Source organism: Nothobranchius furzeri, chromosome 14 (genome assembly GCF_043380555.1).
Source record: "Nothobranchius furzeri strain GRZ-AD chromosome 14, NfurGRZ-RIMD1, whole genome shotgun sequence".
In the NCBI taxonomy this organism is placed as follows: Eukaryota; Metazoa; Chordata; class Actinopteri; order Cyprinodontiformes; family Nothobranchiidae; genus Nothobranchius; species Nothobranchius furzeri.
In genome coordinates, this window is record NC_091754.1 from 63377298 (window position 1) to 63392931 (window position 15634).

A 15634-nucleotide genomic window follows, 5' to 3' on the forward strand; every position below is an offset into this window, starting at 1 on the left:
CAGACAAGCTGGTTCCCAAAGTCAGAGACTCTCTTGGTCAGCTTGCTTCCCACACCAAACCTTCCGTCAGGAATCTTGGCGTGACCTTTGACCCAGCTCTCACCCTGGACTCTCATGTCAGTTCTCTTGTTGGCTCTTCCTTCTTCCATCTCAGGAACGTTGCTAAGCTGACTCCCATTCTGTCCCGCTCTGAACTTGAGACAGTTCTCCACACCTTCATCTCCTCACGCTTAGACTACTGTAACTCTCTTTTCACGTGTCTGAGCAGAACCTCCCTGAACCGTCTACAGGTGGTTCAGAACGCCTGTGCTCGGCTTCTGACCAAGTCCTCCAAACACCCCCACATCACCCCGCTTCTCCTCCAGCTTCACTGGCTGCCAGTCAACTTCAGGGTTCATTTCAAGATCCTGGTTCTGGTCTATAGGGCCTTACATGGACAAGCACCATCTTACATTGGTGATCTTCTTAGTCCCTACACCCCCAGCAGGTCCCTGAGGTCCAGTGATCAAAGCCTACTGGTTGTGCAGCACCAGGCTAAAGGTCAAAGGTGACAGATCATCTGCTGCTGTGGCCCCCAGACTCTGGACCTCTCTCCCCCTGAGCCTGAGATCAGTGGACTCAGTGGTCTCCTTTAAAAAGCAGCTGAAGACTCACCTGTTCAAGCTGGCTTTTGTATGACCTTCTTCACCTCTCTCTCTTTATTCTGCTCTCCCCACCTATTCCACCTTCCTCAGGATCCACTGATTTCCCTCTTTCCTGTTCACTCTCTCTCTTTCTTTAAATTTTTTCTTTTAAATCGCAATTGCTTATTTTTGCTCATTTTAAATATATTTTTAAACATTTTCAAAACGCTTTTTTTCTATTTTTACAATTTTTATATTTTTTGTTTTTGTGAAGCGCCTCGTGATTTTTATCTTGAGAGGCGCTATAGAAATGATATTTTCTTCTTCTTCTTCTATATTATTGCTTATCAAGGATGAAGGGATAAGTTCTTGATTAGCATTCAGTGAATCTTGAGTTGAATAAAAATAAAAGAAGAAAATCTTTAAATGTTTTGCTTTATTCTAATTATTTACAAAGCACAAAAGCAGATTAGTTCATAAATAGTCATAATCTCATTAAGGTTTAATGCACAACTTATGTAAAATTGTGTGAATAAAAATCAGATCATTCAGTTAATCATTTAGAAAACATCCCTATATACACAGTGCAGCACATAAACATTTAACAAGAGCAGGTTTCATTGTTACCTGGTTTTACTACCACACTGGGACACATGTTCACCAAAATGCAGCAAACATTTACTATCTTGTCCAGAAGGGTGATCTCTTCACCCTCACATGGAATAAGTCCTCGGATTGGCATTGTGGTACGTAACATTTTGTATTTGTTGCGCAAGCTCCCGATGACTCGCTCAACGTGTGTTCTCAGGTGGGCTATAGCTCTTGTGGCATCAAGTTGACAAAACCTCTTGTAAATGAAGGGATCTTAACCTCTGCACACATAATTCCAGTCGTGCGTGACGGTCTGACTTTGAAGCAGAGACTTCAGAATGACCCATGTGGAGCGTTGGAATCCAGTCAGGATTTGTTTCATTCATTTCAAAGGCAGGTTTACCTGCAATAATGCAAAGAAAGATTAACGTGTGTATGAAATATAAATACTTTTTAAAAAATCAATTAATCTTCTGGTTATTTGTTCTAATTTTCTTTGACCTCACACCATTATTATTTGTGTTGTCTAGAGTTTTTCTTTTGTGTTTCAGAAAAACAAAAACTATCTGTTTACAATTCGTAGACCAAAGGCCTAAGACCGTGCCTGCAGAAGCAAACGGGATCTAAAAACAACAACTCCGAGCGCATCGAAAAATACCAAAGATAAAAGGAGGAATATGAGCGGTTATGTGGAACATACCAGGATAAAACTGTCTGGAACACACTAGAAGATATTTGGTGATGGTAGAGAACTGGAGATCCACTCGTCTCACAGCTGCAATCCAGGCTAGCCGTCTTCTTTTGGTTACATCGGACACATGTGCTCCCTCACGTTGCTTCCAGGCAGGGAAGGAATAAAAAGATAGCCCATTTTCAAGCTTATTACCTTCCCGGTCGTGCGACCCAACATTACAGCCTACTACACAGCAAGTCCTACCCATTGCTGATGTTATAAGGGTGCCATCCTGCTGCTATCCGTTTGTTCCTCAGTCCTCGGTGACAAGAAAGATGGCGTTACCAGGGCGCGCCCCCCTCGTGCAATGTCACACTCCAAAGCCCCATTAGAGTCTCATGTCGTGTGAACTGTTGATGTTCGTGCTTATATGTTTGAGGTGTTTTGCATAGCAAAGTTAGCCCGTGTCGAGAGTAACTCTGAAATGCCTTTTTGTCCCTCTCCCCCATTTATCCTCATGTAACCCTTTTCTATCTAACTGAAATGAGCGCCTTGAATGGCAGCTCTCGTGGTCTGCCTGCATCGGTTTGGTTCTACATGTTTTGTGTGTGTAACCTCGCTCAGGCTGAACTGCGGAGTCAAATTTCTGTGCTTCGGGACGCTGGGGCACTGACGATAAAGCTGATTCTGTAAATGGCAGGAGGAAACGATCGTGACAGTTTTTTAAACTGTCTGTCAAATGAAAACATGTCTCAGCATGTAGGTGTTGTCTCTGTACCTGCTTGTAACTTACATTGATAATAACGTGTTAAATTAAGGCTCATCCAGAAAATAAAACCTGGCGCAGCTACCTGGGCACCAGATTCAGTGGAGTAATGTTTTTGGACGGCTACTTTTAACTATTACTTGATTATAAATATGTTGCAGTAGTGCTAATCTTACTTAAGTGATATATTTTCAGCATATTTTGAGCTCATTTGTTTCCTTTGAAGTCGAAGAGATCTACGATGGGCTGCATGGTGGCGCAGTGGTTAGCACTGTTGCCTCGCAGCACGAAGGTTGCAGGTTCAAAAACTCGGCTCGGCTGCGGCCTTTCTGTGTGGAGTTGCGTGTTCTCCCCATGCATGCGTGGGTTTCCTCCAGGTACTCCGGTTTCCCCCACAGATCACAACATGCCCTATAGGTTATAAATTGTAAGTCGCTTTGGATAAAAGCGTCTGCTAAATAAATAAACATAAACGATGACGACTGTAGACAATTTCTGAAAATACCGACTTCTATCATCCTAGGAACCACACACACACACACCAGTACCTGTGTCCATGCTGATGAAGCAGTCCCAGCTGATGGATGATCCTGAAGTGGTAGCAGGTTTTCTTTAGCCGTGTTTAGCTAACAGCTGCAATAGAAACAAAGCAGGAGAGCTGATTAAGATGCTGCTTCAGAACAACGCAGGCAGGGGCGCCGTAAAGCGGTGAAAGATTAGGAAGATTCTAAGGGCCCACAGCTGTCAGGGGCCCAAAAACGTTTCAAAGTCGAATAAAAAAAATTAAGTTTAAAAATCATTAGTACTTTACTTTGCAGTATTTTTTCTCATTTAAGACATTAAACAAACAATCTTTTAGTCTTTATGAAATGTATATTTATTCAGAGGTCCCTACTTTATTTTGACTAATTAATTTTAAATTACTGTGAGATTATTACTGTGAAGCACCTTTTTGAAGGCACCATACAAGAAAAAAACCCTCTTCTTCTACTAAACACCTTGAAATGAAATGTTTCAAATCTGACTGAATTATGGGAGGTTTTACAAGATGTAATTTGTCTATGTAGCTTTTAGAACACAAACCAAAAATCAGTCATTTCCAAATAATTCACCAGAGAGCAAAAATGAAACAAAAGCTATTAAAAATTGTAATAAATAAACTTAATATAACATTGAACACAATAAAATATGATGATGGAGAACTACAGCTAATATCCTGCAGGAGTCTGTGCTGCATTTTCCCTGTTGTGCATTAATTTTAATAACTGGGTTCAAAAACAAAGAAGTCACCTTGTGAGCAGTGAATCCTTCATTTTTGTCAGTCATACAGAAATACTTGATTTCAAGAGGAAAGACAGCTGAAAATGTAGTTATGTAAAGCTTTGACACAACATGGAAATTTAATTAGATATCCAAATTTGAATTTTATCATGAAATAAAATCTTAGAATAAATAAACACATTTTAAGAGAGTAATAGGGAAAAGGAGATCAACACCTTTCAGCATGTGCATTTCCTGCTTTTTCCAGCAGTGGTATTGCTAATTCTGTTGAAGGAAATTCACCGTTTAATGAGAGACAGCTGGTGAAAATGATATGTAAATAAGTAAGAATGCATGTAGACCTACATAATTAAGCAAAACTGAAACACTAATATAAAGTATATATATAATATTTTTTTCTCCCTTCGAATCTGGGAGGGTGGAACCCCAGCTCCAGCTATGGACGAGCCCCCAGGGGGCCCAACTTGATATTTTTTCATGGGGCCCAAAATCTCTGGCAGCCCCCCTGAACGCAGGAGATTAAAGACCCAATCGCTTTGGTTCTGATCAGCTGAGGACAGATCCAGTCTGGAAAAGACGACCTTTGGTCACCAGCAGGGGTGGACTGGCCTATCTGGCACTGTCCCGGTGGACCGCTTGCCCAGTTTGGGCCGTCCCGAACCAAGCCCCCGCCTCACGTGCGGTTATAGAGACAAGTCCGCCAGCAGCACACACAACACCCTGTCCCTCCCCCCACATATGGCGGGATAGACGAGTCGCGAGCAGCAACCTCCCCTGCCGAGGGCCGACGGTTCATAAAAATGCCAGGGCCAAATTTGGGTCCCAGTCACGGAGTAGAGCTAACCGCTTTTTCCTCCAGAGTCACATTCATGTTCGGGGCTTTTCCGTCGGAGTGTGAGCAGGATGGATGAGAGAGCGAGCAGCGATCCTGCATCATGACCAGCTCAGATGAGCGAGTCTGATAGAGGGAACCTCTTCAATCTGATGAAAGCAGCTAAACGAGCGCGTTTGTCAGAGAGGCCAAAGGAACAGCAGCAGAGCCAGAGGGCAGGAAGTCTAGAGAAAAGCTTTTCTGACCCATTACCTGCTTCTGGAGCTCCGATTGCCACGAAGACCGCAGAATATCTTCTCTGGTTCTGGAAAGAAGTCCACCAAGTTGTTGAGGAGGAGAAGAAAGTTTCCACAGCCTGGTGAGAAGATTTCTGCAGCAGCAGCAGTTAGTCGCTTTAGCCGATCAACTCTCCCAGAGACTCAAATATTCATTCACCTCACACACCAGAACAACAACAAGCTAGCGCTGCTAGCAGCTTCCGGGTTTCTTCTTCTTCTGTACAACCAACGTAAAGGTGCACTGCTGCCACCTAGTGGACACGACTCTGGATGAACAGCAAGAACCTGTGTGTTCAGTGTGTGACTAATAAAGCACACATACTAGTGACATAACCAGGCCAGACTTCTTCATGCAGGTCAATCTGACACTGATGTTGATATGAAGTCTATGAACTTGAGCCAATACTCCTAATTTATCCTGTGGTGTGCCAGAAAAGCATCAAGGCTGCAGGAGACGCAGGACTCTTATGTATCCTCTCTGAATAAAGTCTGTCCTCCCTGGCTCATATAATAATTTTATTATTATTAATATATTATTATTATTATTATTATTATTAAAGTCTATCCTCCCTGGCTCATATAATAATAATTATCATTGTTGCTGCCCCTTGGCATGAGAGGGTGCTCCTGCAGAACTACAAAGGCGGAGCTGCACCAGAGTCAGCCCCGCCAATTCACGCAAACTCAGCCTAGCCCACTGACTTCTTCTGTTATTGTTTTTCAACTTTATCGCAAACTAACCTGACCCACATGAATTACGGCTTTTTTTTTTTTTATTACCGTGTCCTGTCTGGCTGTGAAGCAAGCAGAATTGATGTCTGAATGCTGGTAACAAGCCTTACAGATTTACTCTCAGGTGGAGCATCAAAACGTCTGCTTTTAATGTCACGCCTGATACTTAAAACTTTATCGTTATTGTTTTCGAATGCTTTGTAATTCCGACCAGACATGGAGAAAGAGGTGAAAGAGAAAGGAAAAGAAAAGGTGGGAATGGGTGAAGAGTGTTCCACAAAAATAAACAATGAACAAGAGTCTGCTTCTAGACCTGCAGAAAAAGACAAAAAAAGCAAAAGGACAAAAAAAATGGGACACAACAACAATACAACAAGATCAAGCTATCACTGCGTCAACTTGATGAAGAAATATATAATCAACATTGCTTAACTGAAGAATCACACGATAATAAATCACAGTGCATTAAGTGCCCACCATAGTCTTAAGACATGTGTTTAACGTGCCCAAGCCCATACTTTTGAGAGCACCATGTGAGCACCTGTGTGTGTACACGCGCTTGTTTATTTAAGGTTTCTCTATAGGAGCGTCCAATAGAGAGTGTGAGGGACCACAGATCCGCCCCCCAAAGATGCGCAGGAGAAAGGGGGAGCTCCAAGTCCCAGAGATCCAGGCGCTGCCCCAGAACACAGGAACCTCAAGGAGACTGCAACGAGAAAGGCCCCCGCCCCCCTCGAGAGGCACAGAGGATCGCCCCGGGGGGCCACAACCAGCAGCCGGCAGAGTCCCTGGAGATATCAGCAGCAAGCCCACACGCAAACTCAGCCTAGCCCACTGACTTCTTCTGTTTTTGTTTTTCAACTTTATCGCAAACTAACCTGACCCACATGAATTACAGCTGTTACTAGTTTACAATTGTTAATGCTATGCTCTTTGCTCCAATTAAACAAGAAAATTATAACTTGCTACATGACAAAGCCTGAATATATCCCAAAATGAAAAAGTTTCTTTTAGCGAATATTCCATTTCCATTCCATTCCATGTATTTGATAAAGCACATTTAAAAACAGCATGTGATCTGACTAAAGTGCTGTACGGGGGTAAAAACATATAAGGTTAAACGAATAATATAAAAGAATAAAACAGCTAGAGCATAGCACAAAGAACCAAACAAGAGAAGTCAATAAAATCGGTAAAAGAACAGTGTAAATAAACCATCGATAAAATAGCTAGGCAGTAAAAACAAGTGAATAAAATTAAGTCTTTAAGTGAGACTTAAAAACCCCAATGGAGGAGGAGAGTCTGATATTCAGCGGGAGATCATTCCAGAGTTTCGGAGCGCAGACAGAAAAAGCTTGTTCACCACGGGTTTTGCAGCGTAGACGGGGAATCTGTAGTAGGTGTAGGTCACCTGAACGGAGAGTCCTGCCCGGCACATAAGGAGTAACTCGGATATGTAAGGTGGTGCTAAGCCATTCAGCGCCTTAAAAACAAACAATAACATTTTAAAACGTATACAGTAGTGCACAGGAAGCCAGTGAAGTCTTGCTAAAATTGGAGTCATGTGCTGCCGACGGCCAGTATTACCCCGGCTTTCCACAGGAGCCGTCAGCAGCACGTTACTGCAGCAGCACGTCATAGCTGCTGATAGGAACCGCTGTGGTCAACAGAACCTTTTCCACGGGAGCCGTCAGCAGCCATCAGCAGCGCGAGTCGGCCGCGTCTCTGGAGCAGCATGTCGCGGCCTTTACGCGCCGGTTCTATTTTCTACGCGCGACGCCTCTGAAACGGTTCAAGTTCGACATGTTTGGGGAAGGAAAGACAGGAAATCGGACGCGGAAATGGAGAGAAGCACCCGAGATTTTCAGAATAAAGAACGTACTGCTTTCCGGTTGCTTTACTTTAAAAAAAGTTACTAACTGTGCGTCCCCGTGAGAAGTTATCACCTAGCTAGCGGTCTCCTTTGTTTTTCAGGTCCGTATTGGCGATTATAAAACGGACAGAACATAAAACACAAACCATGTTGTAGTTTTCTCCTGCTTGTTGTTGTGTTTACTGACGAAGTCACTCGTGTGACTTCGTGCTCGGTCGGTGACAGCTGCTCTCCTGCTGCTTCGCGTCTCGTGGGAAGGGCCAAGCAGCAGCTTACGCGAGCAAGACGTGCTGCTGCAGTAACGTGCTGCTGACGGCTCCCGTGGAAACCCGGGGTTAGTCAGAAACCTTGCTGTCGCATTTTGTATCAGCTGAAGGTGAGATAATGTGGTTTTGAAATGCCAAACAAAATTGCATTGGAGTAATCCAACCTTGTGGTAATGAAAGCGTGAATGGTTGTCTCGAGGTGGCGCCGATTCAGAATGGGTTTTAGTTTGGAAAGACGTCTCAGCTGATAAAATCATGATTTAACCATGTGATTAACGTGAGGGTCCATTTTTAGAGCCACATCCACTTTAATTCCAAGAGACCCCAAAACTGTTCAGATGGGGCAACATTTAATTATAAACAGCCTTTTCCAACACGTTTGACAAGAAGGGGAGCTGTGAAATGGGGCAAAAGTTCCCGAGGACAGTTGGGTCTAGGCCAGATTTTTTCAGTAGTGGTTGAAGCACGGTATGTTTAAAAAAAGAGGGTATAATTCTCAAAACAAGGCTGGAGTTAATAATGTTGAGCACATAAGGGGCTACCACTGGAAGAACCTCCTGGAAGAGTCTGGCTAGTACAATGTCATCAGGACATCCTGATGGCTTCATGGAAAATATTAATCTCTCCAAGGCAGGCAGTGTGATCGGCTCAAAATGGTCAAAGCTTCCGGTACAAACAGATACGGGCAGCAGAACATCTCCGGGGGAAATTATTAGACTCCTAATATTGGAGACTTTGTCTAGGAAAAAACTTAAAAATTGGGAGCAGAGATCATCTGTGATTGCAACCGTAGGAGAGTAATCAGTTGACAAAACTGCATATCTGCCCATAGCCGCTCCAACAGAACCTGCGCACAACACCATTAAAGGCATTAAAGGCTATTGAATGGGTTCTGGTAGTCCAATGGTACGATCGTCTGATTTAAGTTTTGCTTTCCCCTCTGCTGATGCTGGTTCGACTCTCGGTGGGGTCGGCAGCAATCTATGTAGCCAACTGAAACATTTAATTTGCTTATATTTTAGTTGTAATGTTTATTTTCAGCAAAATATTTATGTCTCAAAGTTCTTTAAATTTGGTCGTTCCTAAACAGCATTTTGGTTGAAACGCTGCTCACAAATGGACTCACACTGGCTAACTAAACGAATAAATTGCAGATGTACTGCTTTTGACAGCAACACAGAATATGGCACAGAGAGGTCACAGTGAATCTGAATCTGACAACAGAGGGAATTTTTTTTAGAAATTCTTGAAGTCATTGCAAAACACAATCCTGTAGTAGCCAGGAAAATGAAAGGACCTGGTAATGCTAAATATACTAGCAATACGATCCAGAATGAAATCTTGCAGTGTTTAGCAGACATGGTGCGTGATACCGTTGTGAAGGAAGTGAAGAAGAGTGAGGTATTTTCAGTGATTGCTGATGAAAGCAAAGATCTGCAAATAAGGAGCAGCTGTCATTAGTTGTAAGATACTACTACAATAGTGCAGTGCATGAAAGCTTTCTTTGTTTTCAACATGCCGAACAACTGGATGCTGAGAGCCTGAGTGAAATGATGATTGGATGTTTGGAGAGCTATCCCTTACGAAAAAGAAGTATACTTTAAGTATCTAATTTCAAGTATACTTAAGTGTACAGAAGTTTATTTGCATACTTGTTCTTAAAGTTTACTTAGAAGTATACTCCTTGGGACTAAATTGGGCCACTAAAAGTATACTTGAAGTATACTACAAGTATACTTCAAAGTAATAATTTAAGTTTATTTGTAGTGTACTTCTGATATAATTGAGTATACTTTTCTCTTTGAAAGTATACTTAAAGTAACCTCACAAGTGTACTTGTAGTGTACTTCAGATATAATTGAGTATACTTTTCTCCTTGAAAGTATACTTATAAGTTTACTTGTAGTGTACTTCTGATATAATTGAGTATACTTTTCTCCTTGGAAGTATACTTAAAAGTAACAATATAAGTTTACTTGTAGTGTACTCCTGATATAGTTGAGTATACTTTTCTCCTTGAAAGTATACTTATAAGTTTACTTGTAGTGTACTTCTGATATAATTGAGTATACTTTTCTCCTTGGAAGTATACTTAAAAGTAACAATATAAGTTTACTTGTAGTGTACTCCTGATATAGTTGAGTACTTTTCTCCTTGAAAGTATACTTATAAGTTTACTTGTAGTGTACTTCTGATATAATTGAGTATACTTTTCTCCTTGGAAGTATACTTAAAAGTAACAATATAAGTTTACTTGTAGTGTACTCCTGATATAGTTGAGTATACTTTTCTCATTGAAAGTATACTTAAAAGTAACAGTATAAGTTTACTTCTAATAAAATTGAGTAAACTTTTGCCCTTAAAAGTATACTTAAAAATAAACTTTAAGTAACATTATAAGTTTACTTGTAGTGTACTTCTGAAATAATTGAGTATACTTTTCTCTTTGAATGTATACTTAAAATTATACTTAAAGTAATAATATATGTTTACTTGTAGTGTACTTCTTATATAATTGAGTATACTTACAGTTTTGAAAGTACACTTTACAGTAAACTTGACGTAATATTCTTTTAGTACATTTAAGTATCTCTATTTTTTCTATAAACACATACTGCAAGTAAGTAACATTTAACATCTGCTATTTGCTTACTACCAATACATTTAATTTCCACTATTTACTGATACTTCGTCTTTATGCAGAGAAAAAAATAAAATAAAATAGCTAAGTCATTTTGTTTAAATTTATTAAACAGAGAGAATTAGAACAGAACAAAAACAGACCTGTTTACCAGGATTAATCAAAGATGAGAACGCAAACTGTTCTGAACATGACGCGTTAATTCTGTCCATTTTGAAAGACTTTTTAAAAATGCCATTAAAAAATCAGTCCATTTTATGGATCCACTTGCTTGGTTGTTGATGCCTTTTTGAAGTTTTCATTGTTGCATTTCTTTCGTGTTATTTTTCTTACATCTTGAACGCGCAGAGATGGAAACTTCAACTGAGCATGCCCTGTGAACACACAAAGCAAAAAAATGAACACTTGAACTGTTAGGTGAACTCTGACACCACAAAATCTTTACAGTTCGTACACTGTAAACCCGAATAAGTAGGCAGAACTCAAAAAATGTAAGGCAATTAGTTGCCTCATATTTTCTGAGTTTATAAACTCAGATATTTGAGTATATCAGACCATAAATAAACTTAAATATTTGGAGTTTATATTAAATATATTTTCAAATTATGATCAAATTAAAGTTACCGATTAAGCCAACTCAAACAGAAAATAAAACAAAATTTGAAAGAAACAATTACAAATGCACACTTTTCAAAACTGGACAACAGCAGTGTGTAGTCTTTCTTTGAGTAGGTGGTTTAAAGCAACATCAGGATGCACATCAATTCAACATTAACAAAATATGAATTACACTAACCACTATCAAGTAAGTCAGTGAGTACTTTATGCCATTTGGCATAAAACCAGTTGAGTATTGAATCGGATTAGCCTATTAGCATTAGATGCTAATAGGCTAATCCGATTCAATTATTCACGCTAAACTAAAGCCACAAATGAGAGTTGCCAGACTCAGAACGGCTGGACGAACAGAGAAAAGGTAAAACTCAACTGTTCCTCCCACTGTCTTCATGGGTGACCCCGAGAGGAAAGTTGACCATTGAGCAGGGTTGATGGTTTATCCCTTGAGGTCCACATGGCAGGGGTGAGGTGGTGCTCACTCCTCACCCCTGCCACGTGGACCCAAGGGATGAACCATCAACCCTGCTCAATGGTCAACTTTCCTCGCGGGGTCCTACCCATTAGGAAAGTGGGGGGGTTAACTCAAGGAGAAGTGGAAAATGAACATATTTGCCCAAATGGTGGTGTGTTACTTTAACATCAACAATTAAAGAGCAGACAAATAGTAAATTACATTGTGGATGTGGACAATGCTCTAACAGAGTGAGCCATCTGAATCCACCACTCTTTCAGATTTTGAGTTACACATGTAACATCAGGTCATTTTTGACTCTGCAGCTTGGGTGATAGTTTAGACTCATCAAGACCAAGTAAGATTTTCTGCGTGAACTCAAATGTGTTGGTCAGTCCCTTCGGATAATCTAGATGTAAGGCATAGATGAGGCCGAACATTACCAGGAAGGCATCAGGAAGGCTGGAGAGGTTGACAATCACATCACCCTCTAGGATAACAGATTCTCACTGGGTCGTACGTAACTGGACTCTCGGCATCATCGGTGATGGTTGTCAGGAGGACAACTGCTGCATCCCTGAGGTCCGGCTCATTGGTATCATCCTTACAAAAACGAAAGGGAGATCATACACTAATCACATTTGAACTGAAACTCTGACTGTGGCCATTTTTATTTCAGTAGATTGTCATGTAAATAACAATAAATGCAGTCTGATAGACTCCTGTTTAGGGCTGGGCAACATATCAAAGATTTATCGTTATCCAAGTTATTGTCTCTCATCCAGATAATTTTTCCCATGACAATAAATTTGATAATAAAAAAATGAAAAGATGTGTAAGTTGGCCACATTTATGTCCCTTTAAGAAGCTGTAGCACCTTGAGTCATGTAAAATTTTAGTCAATGTAATACATGAGACAGCCCCATCTAGTGGACAAATATTGTTGCTACGCATTCCTGTAGTTATCGTCTACTTATCGTTATCGAGGTGAGATCTTCAATATATGGTGATATTGATTTTAGGCCATATCGCCCAGCCCTACTCCTGTTCATTCTGTTGCTTTGTGCTCTCATTTACGAATAAAGTGAGATGGCTCCAGTGTGTGCCAGTGTTACGCTAATGAAAGCTGCTTGAATTCTTTGCAGTGATTGTAGATTTTTCTCAGTGCCTTAAAGCCTGCCACACATGAGTGTCATCTGCTGAGCAAACGGCCTCAAATGACCGCTTGCTCAGCAGATACCTCGCCATGTGCGCCTGATTTTCAGAGTTTTCCGCCTCACGAGACGCTGAGGTGAATATCTGACCAGTTAAGATATTTTCCGCCTCACAGGGGTAAAAACTCGCCGTGTGCGCACTACCCAGCTGCTGGTTGAGCTGAAATATTCTAGTGGCCAACCAAAGCACGTTCTCCGCTCACATGACCCCAAGATGGCAGCCCCCTGTCTGCATGTCAGAAAAGAAACAACACAGAGACAGAGCTGGAAACGGAGGAAATGCCTATCCTTTTTTGTTGATGAAACGTCGCCGCCACCGGCATTTCAAGGTTAGGAAAATATGGGTACAGTAGCTGGAAAGATGGACCAGGCAAGGAGTTTATGCCAATTTACTCCAAGAGATGCACCTGGAAGACCCAGAATCCTTCCGAAAGGGTAATGGAAACAGTGGGCCCATCGATCCGCAAGGTACCGTTTTGTTTATTTTTCAGACACGCAGACAGGGTAAGGGGCTGCATCTGAATACATCTTGGGGTCATGTGAGCGGAGAAAGTGCTTTGATTGGCCACTAGAATATTTCAGCTCAGGCAGCAGCTCAGTAATGCACACACAGCGAGTTTTTACCCCTGTGAGGCGCAAAATATCTAACTGGTCAGATATTCACCTCAGCGTCTCGTGAGGCTGAAAACTCAGTGAAAATCAGGCGCACATGGCGAGCAATCAGCTGAGCAAACAGTCATTCGAGGCCGTTTGCTCAGCTGATTGCTCTCGTGTGTGGCAGGCTTAAACATCTTGCCAAAGGTTTGTAGTTGAAACAATGGCACATTTTCCAAAATGTTCATGTGCGTTGTCCTTGTGTTGTCTTTATGCATAAATAAATAGAATGACTTGTTCAAATTTACAATACTGGGACTTACCACACACATGTCCTCAAAAATCCAGAGGTTTCCTCACGTTTACAGACAGGAAGGGCATGGAGAACAGTGGTACGCCTTGTGTGGACATCATGTAATTCCTAAGAAGATTAAGAGTGTAAATACTGTCAAGTTTACTAATCAAACTCAATGCCAAACTGCTCTGACCAATTTTCCAAGACAGTGATATCTGCATCTAAATCCAATGATAAACTGCTGAATTCAAAAGTTAATTTGAAGTGTTTAACATTACATAATATGGAGGGGTATTAGGGCCACTGAAGAAGAAAAAATTCTGAAAATAAATAAAGTCAGAATTCTGACATTTATCTCAGTATTCAATTGTTTCCTTCAGTGGCCCTAATACTGCCTTATTGCCTAAGAGTATTAGAAGTCACTGAAGAAAAAGAAAATAATTGAGAAAAAAAAAGTCAGATAATTTCAAAATTCTGGGATTAAAGTCAGAATTCTGACTTTTTTCATAAACCTAAAACCAAACAAACAAAAAACTATTTAGGAATTTTTTTTGTTAAAAAAAATCAAACAAACAAATAAAAAAAAAGCCTGAATTTTAAGATTTAAGTCAGAATTCTGATCCCCCCTCATAATCTTCCCCAATTTCCCTTTTTTTTTTGTTTTAGGTACCAGTCAGAACTCTGAGATTAAACTGAGATTCATGACTTATTTTCTCATAATTCTATATATTTTTCCATCAGTGGCTCTAATACTCATAGCATAAAGGCATTACCTTTAAATTGTATATTCACCAGTTTTAAAAGACAAATCTGTATACATATATAGTCATGTTATTTAGGATGTGCCATCAAAAATGCAGATTGTGAGAATTACTCACCAGTGGTCTCACTTGTATGAACCTCTTGGGGGTCAACAGCAGCATGCCATCAATCTTGTGTGCAGAGAGTGGGGTTGGATCATTGAAGTCTGACTGCAGATTCATAGACAGGCTTCCCGATGTGGCTGACAGCTCATAGGAATGCACATCTACACCAGGAAGCATAATCTGTAGAGAAAACAAACATTGTGAATCACAAGGTAGATCTGTGTTAGTCTGCAAAATTTAGGCAGTCCTCCACTATATATGAAGCTAAATCATTAATCATCTAAATTGTGTGTGTGTGTGTGTGTGTGTGTGTGTGTGTGTGTGTGTGTGTGTGTGTGTGTGTGTGTGTGTGTGTGGAGATTCAAGTGTAATTTGACTTATCCACACAAAGCTAAAAACATAACATTTAAGAATCTGGAGTAACAGTGTACAGTAAGGACAAAATTACAACACTAAAATACTGTGAAATTAATAGAAACAGCCTTCTGCGGTTCAAGATATGTGCAACTGAGCACTATTTAAAAAAACTATGGAGGGGACAAAAATGGAGGGAAGGAGGGAACTGAATAGCATCGAGATACAGCACCGTCTCTTGCGGTCACAATCCTCTTAAACGGTTAAAAAAAAGCAGGCTGCTTGCAAAGCTATCGCACGGGTGCTACGGGGAAATAGTTTACAACACAGACTGATTTTTTTATCGCTGAACAAGAGACCACTGCTCATTTACTTTTAATAAGTGGACGTTTAAGTTTGACTTGGTGGCGCTGAGCTCCCGCTTTTATTTTTTTCTCAGAACGTCACGTTTAAAAAATTATGATGGAGGGGACAAAAATGGAGGGAATAAGTCTCTAGAAGTCTAATAAAAAAGTATCTAAAATAATGCTAACCTTTAATAATGAGATAGCGATGCTCATTTAATTTAATAAATGGACTTTAGTCACACACAAAGTTAATAACACAGCTAACTCACGCAATGACTTAGCATATTAGCTTGCTACGTGGCCAACATTACTCACCATGTCCATCTTAAAAACATTTAA

General features: G+C 40.6%; 1 protein-coding gene across 9 annotated transcripts in view; it reads right to left on the reverse strand.

Annotated features, from left to right (window-relative positions):
- The window catches only part of LOC129165065 (gastrula zinc finger protein XlCGF57.1), a 57016-nt gene that overhangs the window by 38508 nt on the left and 2874 nt on the right, over positions 1-15634 (reverse strand). The window contains exons 2-8 of one of the 9 annotated variants that reach the window (XM_070544323.1): positions 14607-14755; positions 13757-13854; positions 12069-12228; positions 5019-10930; positions 3202-3286; positions 2152-2206; positions 753-2050 (exon numbers count right to left, since the gene is read on the reverse strand). Coding sequence is in view for 1 of the 9 variants with exons in the window: in XM_070544317.1 (XP_070400418.1) it covers positions 3202-3211 (10 nt within the window). In the remaining 8 variants the exon portion in view is untranslated. Of the gene's footprint in view, positions 1-752; positions 3287-5018; positions 10931-12068; positions 12229-13756; positions 13855-14606; positions 14756-15634 lie in introns of those variants that run through there. The other 8 variants (XM_070544325.1, XM_070544324.1, XM_070544322.1 and 5 more) reach the window with 8 other exon arrangements.